This window comes from Mus caroli, unplaced genomic scaffold (assembly GCF_978045245.1).
Source record: "Mus caroli unplaced genomic scaffold, Mus_caroli_1 scaffold_6, whole genome shotgun sequence".
Taxonomy (NCBI): domain Eukaryota; kingdom Metazoa; phylum Chordata; class Mammalia; order Rodentia; family Muridae; genus Mus; species Mus caroli.
Genome location: NW_028227261.1, coordinates 2,308,030 through 2,332,439, shown reverse-complemented (window position 1 = coordinate 2,332,439; position 24,410 = coordinate 2,308,030). Strand labels below are relative to the sequence as shown.

Below are 24,410 nucleotides of genomic sequence, written 5' to 3'. Positions count from 1 at the left end.
AGGATTGAAGGAGAGGTAACTAACCAGCAGATAGATGAATTCAGGTTAGACTAAAGAGAGATTTACCAGGGTACATTGAGGAGACAGACTTAAAACCAGCAGGGAGCTGAACTCAGCATAGAAGAAAGAGAATTCACCCCGGACTTGGACACATGAAAGCCGAATACAGGTAACTAGCTATATGGTAGACATAGACTAGTTTGAATGGGTTGAATAAGTTATAGGCTAGTAAGGGAATGAACCAAAGCTTATGGCCTAGGCATTTATTAATAAATAGTCTCAGAGTAGTTACTGTTGGGAACTAAGTAGCCAGGAGGAAAGACTGAATGTATTTTTCACATTGCAGAAGAGACCACAGATTGCAAAGTTGTTACAAACTTTACACAAGAGCAAAATCAGGGTTGTGACTTGTAAAAGCCTAGGAGAGCCCTACCCATCACCCACTCGCTGCTCACTAGCAGAGCTACTATCTCTAATATGATGAGCTGAGCGCTCTCAACGCTGGGTGGCTCACTCATGGGTCAAGAAACTTAGACTGCAGATCTGTTCTTCCTGTCACACTGCCATAGCTGAGGCAGATGTGCAGCATGAGTCTCATAGCAGGACAAACACTGAGATGGCTTCTTCCACAGTCTGACAGAGTACTGGCTTAAGAGGTGTAGCTGGAACTAACCAACCAGACAGCATTATGCCTCCAGAAAAACTTCAAAGTTCTCCAGGCAACAGCACAGTAGCTGTGGGATGAGATGCTAAAGAAAGAACAGAGATGTCCAGCCAAATAGCGTGAAAGGTGGAGACAAAGTTCTTCCCAGTGCATGGAGGTACCAACATGTTCCTGGATGACAAGAGTTATATCTCATTTGGAGCTGGTGATATTCTTGGGCATGAAGCTGCCCTTTTCACTGAAGTTCTGACATATTTCATCATGTAAATCATTTCCATGTCTCCCTTTCATAATAAATTGATGATATGCAAACTAATAATAATAATAAAAGAGCAGCAGTGTAGGTCAGATGCATTACAGAGAGAGCTGCAAGCTCCTCCAGTGATTGTCCCAGGGCTTCTTTTACGAGGTCTGAATGAAGGTTTGTTGCTAAGGGGGCTACTAATACTGTTTTGATTGACAGGCTTGGATTGTGTAAGCCAGGGCTTACTACAAATGCCCCTTCCCATGACGCATCTGGTCTTTTTATTTATTATTCCCTCACACAATACATCCCCTCCCTCCACTCTTCCCAGTTCCATCCCCCACCCCACATCCTCTGTCCCAGATCCACTGCTCCTCTGTTTCCCTTCAGAAAACAGCAGGCCTCCCAGTGATGTCAGTGGAACGCAGCATAAGAAGAGGCACATCTGGTTTTAATTATATGCAGGCCTAATTATGGATCGGCACATATGGTAAATAGGGGTTATTCCCTAAATACTCATTCAAGGGACATAATCTAGCTCTCAAAGTCAGTGTTGGCCCCCTCACCCTGTACCCAGCTACATTCCAGGATATCTGAACAGAAACGGACGACACAAGGAGAGTTACTGGTAGTGCTCGGCGGGAAGACTCTCACTAGTGATCTCACTATGTAGCCCAGGCTGGCCTGGAGCACACCATACAGGCCAGGCTGCCTCAGACTCCCACAGATGCACATGCTCTGCCCCCAAGTGCTGGAATCAACGGTGTGTGCCACCACACCCAGCCCAGGGAGAGCATCTTATTCTTTTGTTCAGGGTATGGTCTGTGGGGAGTGAGTGCAGTTCTGAGCAAACGTGTATTATCAAGTTGAGCAGAGCCATGGCAGGGACCCCAACCTTAGGTTTATGCATCTTATCTCCTCCAGCGACTGTGGCAAATCTCCCACATCTGACTCTTCCCCAGTATTCCCTTCTCTTTCTGCCAAACTCTCACCTCCTATTTCCTGCCTCAGTTCATTGAACGTAGGATTTTTGATCAACAAGTTAGTGCTTTTACACAGTGCACAAGATATTCTCTTTACAATGCAGGTTATGGAAGGAGTGTACTAACAATTTGAAGCTGGTGGAGGATCTTCAGCAGCTAAGTACATTGTTAGAAGATGGGTGTACAAGCACAGTATATGGAGGTAAGGGAATCTTAGGTTGCCAGGGTGTGTGTATAGCCCAAGCCAGGTGGAGTCCCAAGCTGCTAAGCTATTCCCTATGCTTGTCTACCCCACTTGACTAAGGCAAAACTTATCTTTGACTTTGAAGCAGAAAAATATTTCACAGCAAGCCAGTATGAATCAGAATTGATATGTATTAAAAAAGACATTTTAGATATAGATTTTAAGCTCAAAGGTGGAGAGAAGAAACCAGGATTAGAGAGAGAATCGGGCGAACTTCTCTGAGAGTCTCATTATCTTTTAATAGTTATATACAGGCCTGGCATGATAGGGTTTGGAGCTATTGTCTTTAAGGAGTTCCTAGGGAACTGAAGTAAGATTACAGGTGGTCCCCGAGGGGCCTCTGATGAGACCATGATTAATACAGTAAAACTCTAGGTCGGAGATAAGCAGAGTGGTAGACTGTCTTTACTGTAAACAAATCAAATTGACTTCATAGACTCTACCAAATCAAAAACAAACAAACAAGCTGGGCAGCGGTGGTGGTACACGCCTTTAGTTTCAACACTTGGGAGGCAGAGGCAGGCAGATTTCTGAGTTCAAGACCAGCCTGGTCTACAGAGTGAGTTCCAGGACAACCAGGGCTACACGGAGAAACCCTGTCTCGAAAAAAAAAAAAAAACAAACATACAAAAACAGGAAAAGGAATAAAACCTTTCCTAAGGTCATGTAAACCCAGGCCTTCAGCTTGATTTATTGATAATTTAACACAAGGTATCATATACGAAGGGAACATTAAATCTGTGTGTCTTAGGGTTTTATTGCTGTGAAAAGACACCATGACCAAGGTAACTCTTATAAGGACAACAGTTAATTGGGGCTGGCTTACAGGTCAGAGGTTCAGTCCGTTATCATCCAGGGAGGAGCATGGCAGTGTCCAAGCAGGCAGGGTGCAGGGTGTTCCTAAAGCAGCTAGCAGTATGCTGTCTTCCAGGCAGCTAAGATGAAGGTCTCAAAGCCCATGCTCACAGTGACACACCTCCTAATAGTGCCACTCCCTGGGCTGAGCATATACAAACCATTACACTGTCACCAGCTATCACACACACCAGGAAATTACACTGTCACCAGCTATCACAGGAAATGTGTGCGGTACTGGGTTCCCTTTCTCGCTGTCAAGAGGCTTCAGACTCCAAAGGGCTCCTCTTCCTTCTAATGTCCCCGTACTCCCCTCTGCCTTTGCATCCTGCCTTAAGAAGACATGGCAGGCAGCAAGGGAAGAATCCCTCATAGAGTCAGCAAGGCCCCACCCAGGGCCTACTGTGGGTGCCTGACAGGACCTCAAAGGCCCCATCCTTCATGTTGGTCTTGATTCTGGAAGCAACAAGGGAATCAGAAGAGCTCCAGCCAGCTCCTGGGCAGAGATCCATCCTGGCATACATCTTCAGTGACCAGGCCAGAGGGAAGGTGGTCCAGATGAGCTCTCCAGTCCAGAGTGCTGGCTAGATGTGCCTGATAGGAGTGCAAAGTCAGGATCACCCAGGGAAGCAACTGAGGAGCATCGTTCCCATCCTATCTGGGAGTGAGGAAACAAGACAGTATAGCTATGTTCAGTGTGAGAACTTGTTCCTACTCGTTACTATTGCAGAGAACATGGATTTGGTTCCCAGCACCCACATGTGGCTAGCACACATCCGTAACTCCAATCCCAGGGAACCCAGAGCCATTTTATGATCTCCAAGAACTTCAGGCACAAACGTGGTGCAAACACAGATGCAGGCAAAACACACTTACAGTAAAGTAAAATAAGGTAAATTTTAAATAGAATTAAAGCAAACCAAGACCATGAGGCTTTGGGGGTGTTAGCCTTGAAGCAGTACATCTCCTGACAGACACCAACCCTAAAACCCAATAGAAGCAGGAACTGGCTGCTCCTGGGCACACTGAAGGACAGAGAGAAATCACTGTCCTTGCTTAGAATTAACCACAGTGACGACCTGGCAGGTTCCTTGTGTCACGGCGCACGCTGGTTTTTAATGGCTGGCTGCGATTATATTAATTTCCTTTCCAATGGATTTCCTGCCAGTCACACATCTGCCAGTCCCCTTCCAAGCATCGTGAGAAGTAACGGTAAAGATGCATGAGGCTGAGGAGGAGGGAACACCAACCAGGAAGGTGAGCAGAGGGCACCAGCATGCTGAAGCGGCAAGGTGCTTGGCTCCCTGCCCAAAGCCTAATCTCCCAGCAGCCTGATCCATCCATCTGCAATACTTAGAGGGGCTTTTCTTTTTTTTTTTTTTTTTTTTGGTTTTTCGAGACAGGGTTTCTCTGTGTAGCCCTGGCTGTCCTGGCACTCACTTTGTAGACCGGGCTGGCCTCGAACTCAGAAATCCGCCTGCCTCTGCCTCCCGAGTGCTGGGATTAAAGGCGTGCGCCACCACGCCCGGCTTAGAGGGGCTTTTCTAAAGACAGAGGCGCCTGTGCAGCTCTGCAGTGCAGACGGAATCTTTACATGCTTGTCTCCTTTTTACTGCACGGAAGAGAGGAGTGGGCTTGGAGAGAGCTGGTCAGGCAGAGCCGAGGACAAGGACTTCCAGGATGTAAGGGAAACCAAACCCTAGAGCAGTTTACTCTCTGGTTGCACCCTTAAGATGTCAAAACAGCGATGTCTGTCTGGTTCATTTTGTGAGTTCTGCAACCAGGGTTACCTGTCCAGGCCATCCAGCAGGACCAGAGGCTGAGGCCAAAGGTTTCATGTGTATTTGAAGCTAATTATAATATTTATCATCATTATTATTGATGTTTATTAAAAGATAAAGACAGAAAGAATATGTCCTATAGGAGTGTGGTGAGGTTTAGAGGAAGGGGATGTCTCAGCGGGCCCATGCTGAGGCATCCCTTCCTCCTGAGGGAGCAGCCACACGACGGTATAGTATAGAATAGTTTATTCAAGGCAGGGGGACAGGAGTTAAGAGGGTAATTGAGCCAGAGAAAGGCAGAGAGAGGGAGAGAGAAGTAGAGGCCAGCCATGACTATGAGCACGTGGAGAGAGTAGGAAGGGAAGGGAATGGGGAAGGGGAGAGCAAGAGCAAGGGAGAGAAGCAAGAGGGAAGCAAGAGTAAGAGAGGGAGGAGGGGACAAGCAGCCCCTATAAAAGTGGGTCAGGCCTACCTGGCTGTTGCCAGTTAACTGTGGGGAAGAGCATATTGTGGGTGGAGTTTAGACAGAATGCTAACAATTTATTATTGTATTTATTGAGAGGGGGAGTAACTCGGGAAGGAGTGTCAGTAATTGTCAGAGGATACTTAGCAAGAGTCTCCTCTCTCTTCCCACCATGTGGTTCACACTCGGATTGTGAGGTGCCAGCAGAGGGCAGAGCTAGGCTCTGATGAGACTAACGCCTCCCTCGGGGTGACGGGGAACCCGAGCTGAAGGTGGCCCCTACAGGGTGGGAAGCGCCTGAGACCGGAGAGCACAGGCCTGCAGCAAGGCAGCCGCCCTTCTCAAACATGGTGGCGACGGGGTCCCAGGGATGTGCCCTTCTCAAACATGGCGGCCAAAACGGGCGGGCCTCCGCGCGAAGGAGGCGTCCCTTTCCCAGCGTGGCGGGAACCTTGCCCAGTTTCCGGCGCTCCGCCCGCGGCTCGCCGTCCGTCGGGGAGGCGCGCGCCGCCCGCTCTGCACGCGGAGAGCACGTGACCCGGAGACGCCGGCCGGTGATTGGTGACGTGGCGATGACATCAGACGCCGCGCGCGCGCTCAGAGCCGCGCGATTGAGACTCGGCGGAGGAGCGTTAGGCCGGGGCGCTCACTCATGAGGAGCAGGAAGGTGAGGGGCCCTCGCAGGCGGGGTGCGCGCCGCCGAGCCGCACTCTCCCAGAGGAGCCGGCGGGGGGCGGACGCCCCGAGCCCCGCCCCTGGGAGGGGAACCCGCACTCCAGGCACCTCCAACCGCCCCAGGCGCGGGGCTCCAGGCTCGCTCCCCGGGGTGAAGGCCACCCGGACCCGAGCTTTGCCCCCGGCCGTGCGGGCTGCTGCCCGGGCTTCCTGGCCTCCCGCACTGCCCACAGATGGGCGTGCTGCAGCCGAGCGAGCTCAGCCAAGCCCCTGTGTCGTGTGTAACCTGGGCTGAGGACGGCAGTGCGACGGGAGGTAGGGTGACTGGGACCTAAACCTCGGCTGCAAAGGGTCTCTGGCCGAGCACGGCAGGGACAGTGAGTCCCTTAGCCTGAAGTGTGTCTGCCGTGCACCGCTAGCCAAAGTCCAGACCGACGTCTCTGCCTCCTGCGTTGCGCAGACGTTTGTGTGTAGCGTGGCTGACAGTAACTGTTCCCCGCGTCAATGGTCATGGTTGCTGCCCCTCCCTTGCATAAGGAGACTTTATTAAGGTTCAATAGTTCCCCGCTGTTTTTTACTTCTTTGCGCGCCTCGGTTCCAGTGAGACACAGAAGGGTCTAACTCTTGTGAGGTTCTCTCCCACTTTCCTTTAGCTGTCTGTTGACCGTGCAGCCTTGCAATCCTTACTTTACCCTTTGCAGCCACTTCCTCAGGTCTGCAAGGGCCCCTCGGATCCTCCCCCTTTGTTTGTTTCTGCACGTGCCTCTTTTGCCTGTTCAGAGAAGTATGTTTAAGATAATTTTATGTTAGGGACTTTCCTTGGGAGTCGAGGGTGCCCTTTGTGTACCTAGATTACTGATTGGGTCCTTAGCTTCTGCTAGAACCCCCGGTGGTTCTAAAGCAAACACCCCACCCACCCACCACCCCACCCCCGGTTTGCATCTGGAAATTCCTTTATTCTGGACTTCATCTTAGAGGACAGGTTTTCTGGGTGTGGATTTTCTTAGCTGGCATTTTGTTTCGTGCAGATAGTAATCTCACCGTGGTTCACATACTGTTTCTGCAGAATAAGGGGTTGTTTCTTACTGGTACCTCCAGGATGAGAACTGCCCCGGGAGGTGCCTGGCCATGTGTTTATTATCCTCTCCCTCCTGTGTCACAAACTTCCCAACCACAGGTTATTGTTTTCAACAAACAGGAGGCTTTCAACCTTTCTGTCTTCAAATACTTTTTTCTGCTTTTTCTACTTTCTGGTTTTCCCTTACATGTATGTGTGCTGGTGTGTGAGTTAAGGCCAGCCTAGGCTACCTAGGAAGTTCTAGGTCAGCTGGGGCAATAAGATATGTGACACAGTTTTGTGTGATGGCAACAGGCTGTGACCCCAGCACTCGGGAGGCTAAGACAGATGTATTTTGCATTCAAGACCTAGCAGAGTAACTTAATGAAATTGACAAAAAAGAAAAAAGAGAGAGACAGGCAGGCAGGTAGGCAGAGGTGGGTCTGGGAGTGCATGAAACTCTTGAGTTCATTTTCCCAAGCAGCGTAAGCCAGGTGTGAAGCTCACATTTGTAATCCCAGCACTTGGGTAAAAAAGGGGAGGTCTGAAGGGCAAGGTTCTCATTAGCTTCACAGCAAGATAAGAGGCCAGCCTGGGACACATAAGACCCCATACTAGAAATAAAACATAAATAAAGGTGGGCGAGGCCCATAGCACAGCAGTAGAGTCTGCCTAGCACATAGTAGGTTATCCCAGAGCAGCAACAACATCATCATCATGTAAGACATGGGACTAGGGTAGGGTAGAGATACGAGTACAGGAGCTGGTGTTTCTGTTTGTGTTACTGTTGTCATGGGCTTTGACACCAAATAATTTGAGAGCCGCCAGGCAGTGGTGGCACATGCCTTTAATCCCAGCACTTGGGAGGCAGAAACAGGAGGATTTCTGAGTTTGAGGCCAGCCTGGTCTACAGAGTGAGTGCCAGGGCTATAAAGAGAAACCCTGTCAAGAAAACAACAGAATTTGAGAGCCTTCCAAGAAAGAGTGTGTACACTTATTTGGGGCACATTGGTATGAGTTTGCGTGTCCACTCAGTGCTGCTGGGTCTTGGAAACGTACCACAGCACATATGGAGGTCAGAGGACAGCTTACAGGACACAGTTCTTTCCTTGCACTGTTTGGGTCCTAGCAGCTGAACACACCCTTTCAGTCCTTGTGACCAGCTCCCTTTTCCACTGAGTCGTCTGATGCTCAACCCTGTACCTAAGTGGACAGTTGGGTCAAACCAGCTTGGGGCATAGCCGTCTTTGCTTGTAGGTGAAGGACCCTGGGTAGCTCAGGCACCAAGTGGAGGACCCACAACAGCTCTGGGCTGGCATTCCGCCATAAGCATGCTCTCTGAGCTTTACTCTTGTCTAGCTTACAGGTGGAGTGCGGTCCTCAGCACGCCTTCGGGCCCGGAGTTACTCTTCAGCCAGCTTGGCCTCTGCCAGGGACGTTACCAGCTCCACATCTGCCAAAACAACATGTCTGGTGAGCCTCATTACCAAGAACACCAAGGCTACAGTTGTCACTCTGAGATGTGTTGTATGAAATAGAAGCTGCTGCTATGTATAGCTTGGGAGACGTTCCAGAGGCTGTGGCAGTGCCGTCACTGTTGTCACAGAGGCGTGTGCTTTGTGATACAGCTGATCTTCTGGCCTTTGTGCACCATACGTGTGTGTGTGTGTGTGGAAGTGTGCTAGTGACCCGGGCACTAAGGCACGGCTTTGCCCAGCTGTGTGAGTCTTTTACCCGCTTCACTCCTGGAGCAGAGGGAATAGTCAGGCACGAGGCATGGACTCTCATATGGTCTGCTGTACGTCCCACTGCAGCTGCCTAGTCGGGGAATCTCATCCCTACGTTGGTGCTTATGAGTTTGGCAGCAGGCACCTTCATGCTCTAAGCTTTCTTGCTTGTTCCTATGATGATTTTAAAGTAAGCAACCATGCACTTAGGAAAGGCCTGGGAAAGCAGCTTGCTGGAGCGGTGCTCTGGAGTCCCCCTTGGCCTCCAATCTGTTCTGCCTCTTAGCAGACCAGTGGCTTAGGCACGGGTGTCTCTGGCGGAGGAATGGGAGCCTCTGGGACTGTGAGCCCTGTGCCTCTGCTAAATGGGTCTGATTTTCTCTTACATTTTTCTTTCTTGGCAGGCTTCCTCATCACACAAAGCTACGGACAGACGAACTTCCAAAAAGTTCAAGTATGACAAAGGTCACCTTGTGAAGGCAGAATTACAAAAACTTGACCCTAAGAGTGACATTTCTTCTTTGCCAAAAGTGGCCCCTGTGGCTCCTTGTGAAAATAAGTTTGCGGAGGACAGTGCTGAGGCTGCTGTGTCTGTACCAGAGAGCAGAGAGCCTCCTCAGGGCTGCTCCAAGCCTGTGAGTGAGGAACCCTCAGTAAAGGCTGAGAATGGCTTGTCCACAGAACCCAGCAGTGCCGCTGCAGCCCAGGAGCCCGATGACAGCTCTGCCCAACAGGCAGAGCCTGTGCCCAGGACAGAGGAGGTGCGGGCATCCGTGCTTCAGATGGACAGCAGCATCTTTCTAGATGATGACAGCAACCAGCCCATGCCTGTGAGTCGCTTCTTCGGGAATGTCGAGCTTATGCAGGTGAGTGTTGCCTCCTCCTGCCTCTCCTGCAGTGCCTGGGCACCAGACTGCAACTCCCTGCTCCCACTCTATTGTGTACCCACACACACACACACACACACACAGGCTCACAAGCTGGGAAGCAGCTCGGTTGGAAGGCTGAGAAGGTAGCGTCCCTGGCTTCAGCCTCCTCTCTGTGTCTTGGACCTCACACAAGGTTAGGAACTCAGATCTGTGATTTCATGAGCATGCGGCCATGTCTGTTCTCATCTCTTGTTTGGAGTATAGCATCTTTCTTACCAAGGGACCTGGGCCTAGACAGACTTCCTGTGTCTGTAACAGGCCTGCTTTGCAGAGCCGGAGCAGACTGGCCAAGTAAGAATGTGGATGTCCTGGCAATCTCACTTAAGACTGAAGTCATGCTTTCTTCCCCTCTAAGGATCTGCCACCAGCCTCTTCATCTTATCCTTCCATGAGCAGAAGAGAATTCAGAAAAATGCACTTCAGAGCCAAAGATGACGAGGATGACGCTGAGGGGTAGAGTGGCGGGCGCCTTGCAGCCGGTGTCAAGATTCTGCATGGCATCTTTAAGAGAACACGCTCTGAGTGCAAGGTGGACATCAGTGTCACTGGCTGGCACGGACTCCCAGATGCACCATGCTGGCACAGGGGGCTGGACAGTGGAAAACAAGGAAAACTCATGAGAGCTTTGGCTGTGGTAACGGGCTTACTTTCTATGCCAGACTGATCACCGGGGATGAATTCTGCTGGAAGGACTCCTGTTTCTGAGTGACACTAACCATTTGACCTGGTAGTTTTTGCAAAGTATATATGAGAAGGAAATAAAATATATTTTGAAAATACTTTTAAAGAAATACTGTGTTCACAAAAGTGTCATTTCAAATATTTGCGAATCAAGGGAGGAAATGAACTGTGTCCTGGGCTAGTAGCACTCTTGAGGCCCATTAGCAAGCAGGAACAGCAAGGCCCTTGGTACAGGGCTTGACCGGAGTTGGGGTGACAGCCCCTCCACTGGGATAGAGGATACCCACAAGGGTACTGGGAACTGAACTTAGCTCCTAAGCAAGAGCAACAAGTGGTCCAAGCCTATGGAAGAGTTTACAGTTCTGCTCCTGTTCAGTCAGGCCTGCTCACCCCACCCCCATTGGCTGATGAACCACTATTTAAATGCTGTTGCTTGCAGTCATTGTTCAATAGCCATGGGCAGCACTGCATGGCCTTAGATGCCAGTCCCTGGGAAAGAGAGACAGCTGTGTGGTTGCCATAGGACCTGAAGGTCAGCACACCCTTGATCCCGGTATGCCTACCGAGGAGACAGACATGCGGTGGCCACCCTGCTTCCTTCCTGGGGTACGCATTTCCTTGCTTACAGCCCACTCTGCTGATGGACACGGCGTGGGAAGACGCCTGCAGCGGGCCTCAGCAGTAGCACTATTGCCATCTTAACTGGTCTTACGATGTGAATGCAGTCAGCTCCGTTTCAGCAGTTGCCCACCCAGGGAAGCTACCAGAACCCTTTGAGGATTTGGAAGGGTCTGTTGAGATGGAGGCAGTCACAGACCCGAGTCCCTGGCCCTGTCATGAAGGGAGAGTTGCAATTGCACAGGCATCCTCTGAAAGTTCAGACAGGGTGGTGGGTGGATATGGGATCAGGCCCAAAGGACACTGGGAGAGGTTCCAGTGTGTGCTTACAGTCCACAGCAGCGAACAACGCAAGAACAGAAAAACAAAGCAAGTCCACCAAGCTGGCTTAGCATGTCAGGGCACTTGCTGCCAAGCTTGATAACAAGTTCAATCCCTAGACCCCACGTGGTAGAAGGAATCGCCCTCCACAGGTTGTCCCCGTGCCTCTGCAGTTGAGCACCTACAGGTGGGTCCAGTCGTGGGCACCTGTGAGACAAGCACCAAGATGCAGAGAGCCGTGAATATAGCAGGCCACCAACAGACAGTAGCAGATGGGGGAGGTGGGGTGGGAGTGGGGGCCTCAGCGCAGGGTCCAGAGGAAACAAGTCTAGTTTCCAGGTTCCCCAGACAATGGGAGACAGCCCAATCAGGCCCTGGATAGTTTTGAAGGTCAGTCACCTGGTACCTTGCTGAAGACCTGTTGTTCCCACTCCAGTCTCCCCGAAGATCAAATGGGCCCAGGCCTGGGGCAGACAGAGTTCCCCAAGGTACAGGGGACAAGCTCCTGGGAACAGTTCCTTCTCTGGACTCAGCTGAAGCATTCCTAGATGCCTTTGGTGGCTCTGCCTCGCTCAGGAATTAAAGCCCACTCCTCATCCTAAGTAGCTGGCAGCAGCTCACAGCACTCTGGCTTCTAAACCTTTTGCTCACTGCCCTTCAGCTTATGCAGCTGAGACCCGCTACGCTCTCATGAGTCCCGGGCTTTTCTGCCATCTCTCACTGTGTGACAAAGTCAAGGGGCAGACAGCTCATCTGTGTCACTACATATGTTTTGGTTCGCTTTTTCTGGGGCTCACTGCCTACATTATCCTGGGAGTCGGGAGGGGTTTGGGTGACAGCTCCTATCTGCGATACTTCTCATCAGCAACCAGCTGAGGGCCCAGAAACAGGAAAACATGTCCCACCTAGGACAGCTTTCTGCCTTTCACTCAAGGCTCATTTTTCATTCCAGCTGCAATGAGTGTTCTGCATCCCACTGGAGAGACAGAACCTCCGGTCAAGAGGGGTGCAGAGCACACGAAGCACACCGGCAGGGGCATGGCTGACAGAAGGCCACAAATGGCAAACCTGAGGTTGAAGAGAAGGCTCAGCTTCTACTTGCTACTCCACAGAGGACCCAGATTGGGTTCCAGCTCCAACATAATGGCTCACAGCCCCCTGCAGTTCCAAGGTACTCAATCGTACCAACCTGGCACCTGCATCCACGAGGTGCACTAGCATACACTCAGACACACACAGAGTCCTGGCAACAATCCTGTAGGGGGCAGTGATTGTGCACGTCCTGGGGTGTTTGAGAAGGGAAGAAAAGCAGAATAAGACACATTGTGAACAGTGTGCATCCATGACTAAGACAAGCAGCTGGGTCCTCAGAGAGCCCCACCTGGCTGGCTGCCTCGGGCACTGCCCTGCCACCTCTGTGAAGATGAACTCACCTAGACAAATGTTCAATTTCTGCCTGCCAATATCTCACCCTTAGCCCCATCTTCCTCAATATGTTCAAATTTTTTGACATGTCTATTTTAGAAACACTTTATTGTTTTTCTGATTACATGGCAAATATAAAAATCCAAACATTACAAAATATATAAAATGCCCATTTCAAAAATAAACTCAGGTTGGGCGTGGTGGCACACACCTTTAACCCCAGCACTCCGGAGGCAGAGGTTGGCTGGTCTATATGGTGAACTCCAGTCCAGCCAGAGCTACATAGTGAGACCCGGTCTCAGAGAAAAAGAAGAATGAAGTATTATAAGATACATGATGTAGGAGATTGTACTTGGTGATCAGTCTCAGCCCTGCTGAATCCCCCAGAGTTACAGAGTGTCATTTCCTCAGACCATGCACAAGCTGACACACATTTACAAAACCAAATGCCGGGTGTGCACACCTGTGGTCCCAGCACTAGGGATGAGGCAGGAAGATCATGAGTTCAAGGTCATTCCCTACACAGATAAAGCCATCTATACCTTTAACAGTTTCCTATTTCTCCACATGAAAGTTTAAACCTGCTCCAATCCTGTGTACATATATATATCAGTGTTGAGTCATGAAATTCATGACAGCCATTATTTAACGCATTAAAAACATCATTTTCACATGGCTCAAAATAATGCCACAGTCGGCTGTTCACACCAGGAGACATCTGGACGGCTTCCCACCTTCTGCCATTTTAAACAATTCAGCAGAGGATGCCCTGCATGTTCGTTATAAAATGCAAACATTTACCCCAGAAGCACCGTTTCTTTCAGAGGTGTATAGTCAGAGCTGCCATTTGCAGTAGAAATAGAAGCCATAAAAGCTCAGCACAAACCAGCACCCCACACACATCACAGTGGCCAAGTTCAGCCCTGGGGCGGTGAGCTTGAAGACACTGCCACAGGAACACGATGAGCACCGGCACTGACCGTCCTCTGCACACTGGGCTGTGTCACTGGCGCTTCCGAGCAGGGCGCTTCTTCCGAGCAGGCTGCTTCCTCCTGGATCCTGTCTGAGGCCGATAGATCCTACTGCGGTCGCACTCCAGCTTGTGTGTGGTCTTCTTGTGGCAGGCGATATGCACCAGCTTCAGGTTCTCGGCAGTGAAGAGCAGGCTGTAGAAGTACTCCCAGTTCACCTCCCTCCCATCCTGGATGGCTTCAGCCAGCGTGGGTACCACAGTGCGCTTCTTCTCTATTCTACCAAGTCAGGGGGAGACAACCATTCTGCTGTGAGTGCCACACACTGCAGGGTGCTGCGCACACTCCCATGAGCCACAGACACTCGCTGTCTGTGGACGCAGTGTCTACCCCGGCAGGCAGCCCTGTGCTGTCCCGACAGTTGTTTTTTTTGTTTTTTGTTTTTTGTTTTTGTTTTGTCAATGTGACAAGCTAGGGTCATCTAGGAAGAGGGTACCTCAACTGAGAAAATGACAGGACTTAGGGATGAGTCACCAGAGGAGCCCAGCACCGTGTTCCGTGGGCTGCTGACACTGGCCCATCCCTGACATGGGCCACGGGTGGCCACAGTGTACAGACTCCAGTGCAAGCAATGCTGCTTGTCTTACTTTGCAAACCTGAGTAGTGGGCACAGCTTACCATACTGAAAAGAGTGGGGAAAGCTGAGAGGGGTCCCTCGCATGCCACTCAACGGAGCCAAGCCTCATGTGTGAGCGAGCACTTGTCAGCCCCTGCTGACTCCTGCTTGTTCCTGTACCCATGTCACACAGCTGCCCATAGACCCCAGGCCTGTGTCTCCCACAGGCACATGAGCCAAGTAGGTATGGCCAATGTGACACAGAAGTGGCAAGCAAAGACAATGTCATGTTGCTTCAGAGCCACTGAAACTGGGGCAATCCACAGGGAACAAGTGCAGATCCACTCTGTGCCCCAGAGACACTGACAGCCAGAACAGAAGACTGGTCACGAGAGAGAACTTCAGGTCCAAACACAGTCACAAGAACAGCTGGGTGGAGGGCAAACCACCTCCCCCATGTTTAACTCCATGCTTAACAGCTCTGGATTGTTCTGCTCGCTATGACCTCACTTTACCTTAACTGTCTCTCAAAGGACCCATCTCCAGATGCGGTCTCACTAGGTGACAGTTACAATGTGTGTCTGGGGTGGGAGGAACCACAATTGAATCCACAGCAGGAAGTTACCCCAAAACAGCAGCACTGAGCCAGAGTGTGCAAGCAGAGCCAGCATAAAGACAGTGGGTGGCAAGAATGTCCCAGAATGCCCACGGGAATCCAGGAGACTGCAGAGGAGAATCAGAACTCTCCAGCATGGAAGACAAGCCATGGCAGAGCCAAAAGGAAAGGTTTGTCTGTACTGTACACTGCTCTCAGTTAAGGGAATCAAGCCAATCTCCACCAGAGAGGCAGAATGCTGACTGACAGCAGGTCCACAGCAGATGCCAGGAAACAGTGATGAGACTCCCGCATGGAGTGCACAAGAGACCTAGATGCCAGTGACACCACACTCAATGTGAGACAGCCCCTCTCCAGTGCTCAGTGTAGAAGTGGCAAGAGAGAGTTCACCCTCAGGCCCTCCTTACAGAAGTGCTAGGACCAATCATTAGCAACTCAGAGCAGACCAGGGAGAGGCAGGAGGCAGTGAGCAGAGGAGTGGGAGATGTAAGTAGGTATTGACCATGATGGTGTGACCACCGTGCAAGCTCAAGGTCAGGTGGGACAATGCTGAGAAAAGAGCCCTGGAAGAGAGGGGTGACAGGCGGGCTCAGGACACACAGTGAGACCAGGCACACAGGAGGTACAGCAAATGGCTAATGAGATTAATTCAAACCCACTTATTCACACAATGAAATACCGAATAGATGCTGAGCAGCCACTCTGTGTAGACACTGGGACAAGGGACCAGTGTAGGAGAGTCTCAGTTAGACAAGACAAAAAGTGGTGTGCTGATGCTACAAATGTGCTAACAAGAGACACCTGCTGTGATGGTAACAGAAACCCAGCCGAGGGAAGGTGAGACGGAAAGCAGGGTGGACATGCAGAGTCCCAGCCTCTTACAGGTACCAGAGCCCAGAAAGGATGAGCAGAGCAGCATGAAATGACAGACAGACAGACAGACAGGCCAAAGACACATCAGAAAAGGCAGCCACCTTAATCTCAAAATAGCAACCGCAGGAACAGCTGGACAACATGTTGCCTTGAGCAGACGTGAAAACACAAGAGGCAAATCTAGGGAACAGAGAGAAAGCCCAAAGGAGCAGAAACTAGAAGTAAAATAAAAGCAGACACCCCCTGCAGCTAAGCGCAGGGCAGGGCAGAGGCAGCTGCAGACAACAGGGGCAAGCAGATGCCCCTGCACCTGCAGGAGGAATTGCAGGATCTGTGCACACTGGGGCCTGGCCTTCTAGGGCTTACCACAGCCACCCCATCTGGTTATGATACAAGATATCAAAAATGTGCCAAAAATACAGCAACAACATCTGTCACACAGACAGTCGGGAGGGAACTAGTGCCCAGGACAAAAGTAAAGAACAGGGAAAGCAAGCAGCCTGAGAGCTGAGCTGGGGAGAGAGAGCTGTGCTGGTGGAGAGCCAGAGGCCTGGGCCTCCCCAGGACCAGGAATCAAACAAAAGCAGCCAAGTGGGTGCCCACCTCAGGCAGGAGAATACAGAGGCACAGTGACACCGAGTGGTGGTGAGGACAGGAAGGGACTTACAGTCACATGAACTGAACACCCAGAAAAGGCTGGAAGTACTCTGAGGGGGACCACAGACATTAACTCCCCCCAAAGAGACTGGAGGTCAGAGCCAGGGCAGTCTCGCATCTGGAGCACAGAGGGATGAAGGGGTCCTCAGCTACACCCACTTTTTATATGCTTTTAATTATTCTGATACCAAGAGTAGCTGTTTGGGAGTACTTGGAACACTTTGCCTTCATAAGGCAAGGTCAAGGGTAGTTACAGTCAAGAGAGAACCATGGCTGCAGAAACAAGGTACTGCCCTACCCGGTTCAGCAGAAGAGACTGCAGCTTGCCCAGCTGTGAAGTCATCCTGCTGGCCCTGCCCTCCCACACCACAGCCCTGGAGCTGGCCCTGTCCTCCCACACCACAGCTCTGGAGCTGGCTCCTCTGGTTCAAACACACAGCAACAGCCCCTTAGGGGCCAAAATGGGGCCATGAAGAGCCAGGCCGCCACATCCACCCACACCGGGAGGCTAGAGGGCAGAGGGACAGCTTAGCATCAGGCACGGACAGCTGGTAGGACAGTAGCATCTCTCCAGAACCTTTCCATAAAGCTTGTGGGGTCTGTCTCTGGGCCTGAACCACACAGGTATAACACACCAAACCTGAGATGCCTGAGCAGGAACTGGGCCCCAAGATGCTGTGTTAGTTCTGATTAGTGAACTTGAACCTTGGTGACATACACTTACATATGATCCAGGTTCCAGGTACTGAAGAGGATCCGGCTCTCTCTGTTGCCATAGGGGTTGATGGAGTGCTTGGAAAGACAGCTCTCCAGGTCAAAGGGGCCCTGGAGTGAGCAAGGACAGGCGTTGGAAAGGCAGGAGTGAGAGGGCACTACTGCCCTCCTCCCACCCATCAAGCTTGCAGGAACTGACTGGCCCCACGAGTCGTTTCGTTCACAAACAGACGTTTGAACAGCCAGTGTCAACACCTGTATCCCCAGCACTGGGAGGCAAAGGCAGGAGGATTCACACTCAGGCCAGGGAGGTGGCTCAGGAGGAAAAAGTCCCTGTCACATAAGCCTGAGAATCAGGTATGATTCCTGCAGCCCGTGTAAAATCCAGGTGTGGTTTATCCTCTGACCACACTATAACTTCAGTTCACACCACAACCACCTATAACTTTAGTTCTAGGGGATCCGACACCCTCTCTGGCCTCCAGAAGGCATCAGGAACATGTGTGCACAGACATACACACAGGCAAAACACCCAAACACATAAACATCTTTTTACTCTGTCCTTGGAATTCTACCTGCCCCCTGCTATTCTATTATCCCTCATCTTATCCTGAGCTTCCAAAAGATAAAGGCATTTCCATCCCTGTTACTAGAGACATTATCCATTTCTAGGTACCTCTACAGGTCCACATAGGAGCAGACAGACCTGCTATTCCCGGCATGTTCCTATGGTACCACACACTGCCACTCCAATGATTTATACACTACCATCCATCCCCTCTTGGGTTATCGGCTGAACATCCTCCCTGCCTCCTCCCCAGGGAGGGCTATGCTCAGCAGTACTCTTAGTGGCCCCAGAACAAAAGGCAGAGGCTTACCTGGCAAGAGAACCATCCTTCTGGAGTACAGAGGCGGCTGCTGGCCTCTGCACCTCTGTCGAAATAGCTGCCATTGTACTGCACCGATTTGAGCTTCTGGCACATGGAGCCAAGGACTCGCAGGTACTCTTCTCGAGCTGCTTCATCCACCATAGAGGTGTAAGTGCTCACCTGTGAGACAGCCAGAGGTATCACCAAGCTTGTGACATGCCCTGCCCGTGCCCTAACACCTGCATTCGGTTACCAACCCACGCCAAACACTGGTGGCCAGGAACCTGGCCCAGCCCAGTTCCACAGTGAAAGCGTCTGACCGCTGCACAACTATCACTGCCTAGGAAAAGCATTCTACCCTCACGAGATGGACCAACACAACAATTCAATCCATCAGGCTGGCAGCATGAAACAGGATCAGGCCAAGCAGGGTGGCACACATCTCTAATTCCAGCCCTTGAGAGGCTGACATAGAGGGACTGAAAAGGCTAGCTTAGTCTACGTACCAAGATCCTGTCTGGAAAAAAAAATTCAGATTATATAAGTCAGCAGAAGTAGTTCCCTCTGCTCAGGAGAGCGGCACTGACAGAAAGGGCCCAGTCTCTGTAGCCTGCAGGCAATTTTCAGGATCAAGGCATCAACGTTAGGTCATGGTGGGGCAGTCACCATGGCTACATGAAGTACAGAACACAGGGCACCAGGACACTAGAAGCCATGTCACAGGGACAGCACGAGGTGCCTTTTAGTGCCCCCCCCCCGGCACTTTCTACCTGCCAATCATTGAGGAGTCTTACAAGAAAACAGACAATGAAGGCCAAGCTAACCCCACTCTAGGAGTCAGAGGAGGAAGATGGAAGGTTTAAAAACAAACAGAGCCCACACCTGCTACTCCAGCTGCCTGGCCACTCAGACCTCTGTTGGCATGTGCCAAGCTTTAATTATAGTCCAGCAAACTCAAGCTCTGTGCATTCTCTCAGCCCTCCTGCCTGACTAGGTTTGGCTCCTGCCACCTAGAAGCAGAGTAGTCAGGCATGGGGGCACCACTGTCTGCCACAATGCATGCAGCACTCCAGCATGGAGGGTGGCTAACAGGTAAGTAATAGAAGAGCAGTGCCACAGCAGCCTGTGCCCAGGGCAGACACAGCCTGGGAGCTCAGGAGGCCCAGGGCAGACACAGCCCAGGAGCCCAGCAGGCCCAGGGCAGACACAGCAAGGGAGCCCAGCAGGCCCAGTGTAGACACAGCAAGGGAGCCCGGCAGGCCCAGGGCAGACACAGCAAGGGAGCCCAACAGGCCTAGGGCAGACACAGCAAGGGAGCCCAGCAGGCCCAGGGCAGATACAGCAAGGGAGCCCAGCAGGCCCAGTGCAGGCAGGCAGTGGCCACAGTGGCAAAAGAACAACCAAGGTGGTCAGAGCTTGAGGCCTGCTAGTCAGGCAGGTCCTCCACACCCATAGGAAATGGAGAGAGCTTCAATACAGCAGGGGGCTCTGTGAACACATGCACATGTCAGGTTTCCCCACAGACACTAACACTTAGTTCAAGCTACACAGCAGCTCAGAAAGCTTGATGGGGCGTGATCATGAAGGAAGGATGCGGCCGAAGGGTCTGCTTTCAGCAGAAGCTCACTTAAGCATGGCATAGTGTAAAAGACAGACAGATGGACACACCCTAAGCCTGTGACACTGCCCAACTACTATGCAACTACCCACGCTCCTGCTGATAAATTTGCCTACAAGAAGAGCAGGGAGAAAAAGGTCCCCAAGAGCTGAACTGCTTCCCCAAACCACCAGACTGCTCATCCTATCCAGATGAAGGGAGTCATGTGGAGCCCAGTGCAGAAAGGCCTAAAAGCTCACCTGGTGAACCACTGTCCAGTGATGGGTGCCTCATACCCCCAGAATGGGCAGGTTCCACTCACTATAGATTGTCTCCTAACACTCCGTACCTCACTAACATCCATGTCTTCACTAAAAGGAAGCCAGGCAGAGTATCAGGGCATCAGGACAGCCTCCTCCTGGAGCTCAGGGCACCAGGACAGCGTCCTCCTGGAGCTCAGGCATAACTGTGCTGGAGCCACTGGCCATATCTATCTATTCAAGAGCTGAGACCTAGCTGAGACCTAGCCACCTAGTCTCAGTGACTCAGAGCCGATCTACAAAGCACCCCAAACAGCAAGTATCTTCAGTCTTGTGTCCCACTTTTGCAAGGTCACAGAGGACTGCAAGGTTCCCAGAGAAAAAGAAGGAGAGTACTGGGGGAAAACTACTGCCCAATTATGGCAATGTCATCAGTACAACGGAGGAGACACAGGAAAAATCCGTAATAGAATTAAGTTCACATCACAACTCAGTTGCCATTAAGTTCTGCATAAGACTCAAGCTGATGCTGCTCTAAAACAACAGGATCTCTGTCAAACAGAAGGTGAGTAAGAGCTAAGGCTGAGGCCTCTGACCCTAACCAAAGGACACAGCCCAGAAAGGTTCTAATGCCTGCTGGACAAGGGGTCAGAGACTAAAGTGCAGAAGAGACCAGACGCATGGGACAGGAAGGTCCTGCCTCTCTAAGGTACACATGCCTTCTGCTGACTTAGTAGCAACCTTACAAATATGCATCAGCAGAGGGGTGACAACCCCACCAACGGATCCCCATCTTGTGGTGAGCACTCACAGCATGACCTGAACGTGGCCTTACCTCTCTTAGGTAACCCCGGATCCGACTCTCACAGCTGTATCTCAGATAGCCCGACTTATTCTTGAATCTGGACTCCAAACCTGCAAGAAAGATGACGCCCTGAAATCCACAGGCAGACCACGGCCACTTTCTTGGTTTGCCATCTTACCCATGCATGCACATGCAAAGGGCAGAGGTCACCACTGGGTGTCTTTCCCTATGACTCCCCACTAAGCCTGGAGCTCACTGTTTGCGCTCTCCTGGCCAACCAGCAAACCCCAAGGATCTGCCTGGCTCTGTCCCCCAATACTGAGGTTAGACAAGTACCACCACTCCTGGATTTCACATGGAGGCTCGGGATCGAAACTTGGGTCATGCTTAAGCAGCAAGCACTGCCACTGAGCCATCTCCTTAGGCTGTTGTTTCTCGTCATTATTCCGTAGAGACCAGCCAACTATTACTTCCCCAGGATTACATTGCATCAGGTACCTTAAATCACCTAGGGATGATATGTAGTATATGGGAGAGATCCCAGAAGTTTGCTGGCCAGTCAGTCTAGCCTATTCAATAGGCTCTAGCCAATGAGATTCTTTTTTTTTTTAAGATTTATTTATTTATTATATGTAAATACACTGTAGCTGTCTTCAGACACTCCAGAACAGGGCATCCGATTTTGTTATGGATGGTTGTGAGCCACCATGTGGTTGCTGGGATTTGAACCCAGGACCTCTTAACCACTGAGCCATCTCTCCAGCCCTGAGATTCTGTCTAAAGGACATGAATGGTATTCCTGAGAATGCTACTCAGTTAATCTCTCTCTCTCTCTCTCTCTCTCTCTCTCTCTCTCTCTCTCTCTCTCTCTCTCTCTCTCTCTCCCTCCCTCCCTCCCTCCCTTCCTCTCCCTCCCTCTCTCTCCCACATCTCTCTCTCCTCTTTCCCTCTCCTCCTCTCTCTCCTCTCTCCCTCCTCTCCCCCCTCCTCTCCCTCTCTGTCCTTTTCCCCAACTCTCTCTCCTCTCTCTCAAATGGTAAGGTGGTAAATTCTAAGTTCCATGAATTTCCAGGCTGCCCAGGACACTGCCTCAAGCCACGAGTCCTGGCTGGATACCTTCCCATGGACACCTTTTGTTATCCCTTACTCCAGAGGCCAGTCCACCCTTGGTTGAGAAGCAACCAAGGGATCTGAAATAGACAGAGATCTCCCTGAGCCTCTCTGCTCCAAAGAGGCTCTTCTCTGTTTGCTCCAGACACCCTGGCCGCCATGGTCATCCCAGGCCACATACCTTCAAACCAGGATGGGTCCTGCTCCCGGGTCTCTGCAGTAATATTCTGGCTCACGTGATGCAGAAGATCAGCCAGCAGCTTTTGCCTCAGTGGGGCCTGCTCATCTGACAGCAGTTGCCGTGCAGCCTGGATGACACCGGCATGTGGCTCATTAAACACACTGAGGAAACGTGTGATGTCACTCACATCTGTCACCACCAGGAGACAAACAGAAACACATTCATGCTGTTCTGGCTCCAAGAACTCAGCCCAAAGACTGCCAGACATCAGGACTCTGGGGTCACCAACCCTTTCCCTGACCTGACACCCCCCACTTCAGTGATACTACAATTCCTCCTTCTGTCAGGCGAGGGTTGTAGTATCCTAGAAAAGCAGCACACTTGGTCTTTTGGCCTTCTCTCCTCCATACCAAGTCACCTCCTTTGGCCATCTCCTTAGGACCCCATTTTCAGACCTCCCAAGCCCTCTCCTTGGAGTCTTTGCACTAGTGCCTATGGTGAGCTTTCCCATCAAACTAAACACCAAGTGCATTCTACAGAGGGTCTTAACCAAACAGGAGCAAACAGAATTCAATAACACTTAAAAAGCACAGGGCGGGGCTGGTGAGATGGCTCAGTGGGTAAGAGCACCCGACTGCTCTCCCGAAGGTCCAGAGTTCAATTCCCAGCAACCACATGGTGGCTCACAACCATCTGTAACGAGATCTGGCGCCCTCTTCTGGAGTGTCTGAAGACAGCTACAGTGTACTTACATATAATAAATAAATCTTTAAAAAAAAAAAAAAAAAAAGCACAGGCCACAGCTAAATGAAGTTGCAAGTCTGGTTTGTACTCAGAACTCAGTGAGATCCACTGTGTTATTAACAAACTGAAGAAGTAAGTTCTTGTGATACCAAAGGATGCAGAAATTGCAGGAAGAAACCTCAGACAGCCAGAACTTGACAAGAGGTTCCTGGACAGTGCAAATGCACCATGAAGTGATCATCTGGATCTATCAAGGTCAGAACTCTGTAAGCTGGTCTTGGGGGCACGAGCTTGGAATGTGAGCAGTTGGGAAGTAGAGGCAGGAGAATCACAAGTTTTAGGCCAGCCTCGGCAGCATGTAGCCTTGTCCTCCCCCTTTCCCTTGCAAATCTGAACCTTTTGCACTAGTACAGAGCATGGAAAGAGCAAGGCCGGTTAGCTCTGTGGTTGGAGCTCAGTTTCAATAAAGACAGTGAAAAGCTACACAGCGGGAGATATTTGAAAACCACACTATCTTACATCGAAGTCATAACCAAGATATTCTGGGGGTGGGGTAAATATTTAAACAGCTTTATAAATCCGACTAAGAAACACAAAAGATGTGAAGAATCGCTTCTCTGAAGAGTGCCTTCAAGTGGTAAATAGGAAGATGATACCCAATCCCATTAGCCACCAGGGAAATTCGGATTAAGACCACAATGATCTGTCATCACACCTACCTAGAATAGCCTAAATGAAAACCATGCATGATACCTGAGAGCATTTCAACACACTGGTCGAAGTACAGCCCGGAGCAACGGTGAATGGAACCAAGACCTGCCCTGCCCTGCCCTGCCCAGCAACCCTGCCCTGCCCAGCCCAGCCCAGCCCAGCCCAGCCCAGCCCAGCCCAGCACAGCACAGCACAGCACAGCACAGCACAGCACAGCAGCACCGACCCCAGTCTCAATCCTTCCCTTGCCCTTGGCAGTTTCAAAATTAAAAACAAAGTTCTTCAGCAAAAGCTTTTGGCATTCAGAGCCTCTGACCAGATCTTCTGGGTTCCTGCCCGGGCCCCTCGACGCGGCTTTAAACCGTGTAGGTCCCTCCCATCTCCAAAGTGTTCCTACTCACAGCCGTGCCAGGTCTCGCCAGCGGTGAGCAATAGGAGCTCAGCGTCGTTGGGAAGGCCCGGGAAGCAGTCGTCTGTCACCTCCGTGCCATCTTCGTACAGGCACAGCCGGGAACCGGGCATCGGGAGCTGGAGGACAAGAGGATCCGCTTGTCCCACAATAGTCTTGGCTTCCAGACAGCCAGCTCTGGGTACTGTAGAAGCCCAGCGCCTGTCCAAGCCCACCCAAGAGATGGAAACCGTAGGGGTGGAAGCCAAGGTCCCCGCCGCGCAGTGCTTGCCCAGAATGCTAGACCCACCTGGAAGCGGACGCAGCCTTTGCGCAGCAGCTCCTGGCAGCTCCGAGCCGCCACACCGAACTTGCAGGCGCTATGTAGGGCTCGCAACTTGACGCATTTGGGTTGGCGGAGCACCGCGCACATTGCAGGGCTGCGGTACCGTAGCGACACTGGACTTGTAACGTTCCTGCCCGGAACTGTGGTGCGTAGACGCGGCCCGGAACCCTTTTCTCTACGTAGGTAGGTGCTACCGGAAACGTCCGACTGCAGGACCTGTCCCCAGCCGGAAACCGCGAGGCTTGGATGCGCACGCAGGCGCCGGCGGGCGGACGCGCAGGCGTA

At 51.3% G+C, this 24,410-nt stretch overlaps 2 protein-coding genes across 3 annotated transcripts; one reads left to right on the top strand and one right to left on the bottom strand.

The window, feature by feature from the left end:
• Positions 1 to 5,811: 5,811 nt before the first annotated feature.
• On the top strand, positions 5,812 to 10,402 carry CUNH1orf174 (chromosome unknown C1orf174 homolog). 2 transcript variants are annotated; one of them, XM_021160600.2, is made up of 4 exons: positions 5,812 to 5,901; positions 8,326 to 8,439; positions 9,098 to 9,559; positions 9,978 to 10,402. In XM_021160600.2, exons 1-4 carry the CDS (start codon positions 5,887 to 5,889, stop codon positions 10,077 to 10,079), a joined length of 693 nt encoding a protein of 230 aa, XP_021016259.1. In that variant the 5' UTR covers positions 5,812 to 5,886; the 3' UTR covers positions 10,080 to 10,402. The 2 variants fall into 2 exon arrangements, with proteins under 2 accessions (XP_021016259.1, XP_029331555.1); XM_029475695.2 differs by lacking the exon at positions 5,812 to 5,901 and adding an exon at positions 5,934 to 6,224 and having other exon boundaries at positions 8,333 to 8,439.
• Positions 10,403 to 12,714: 2,312 nt separating this feature from the next.
• On the bottom strand, positions 12,715 to 24,285 carry Dffb (DNA fragmentation factor subunit beta). The gene is made up of 7 exons (XM_021160382.2): positions 24,090 to 24,285; positions 23,793 to 23,919; positions 21,937 to 22,125; positions 20,676 to 20,755; positions 17,993 to 18,163; positions 17,125 to 17,225; positions 12,715 to 13,917 (listed from the first exon to the last, which is right to left on the bottom strand). The coding sequence occupies exons 1-7, from the start codon at positions 24,210 to 24,212 to the stop codon at positions 13,671 to 13,673; spliced, it is 1,038 nt and encodes a 345-aa protein (XP_021016041.1). The 5' UTR covers positions 24,213 to 24,285; the 3' UTR covers positions 12,715 to 13,670.
• Between the last annotated feature and the right edge of the window lie 125 nt (positions 24,286 to 24,410).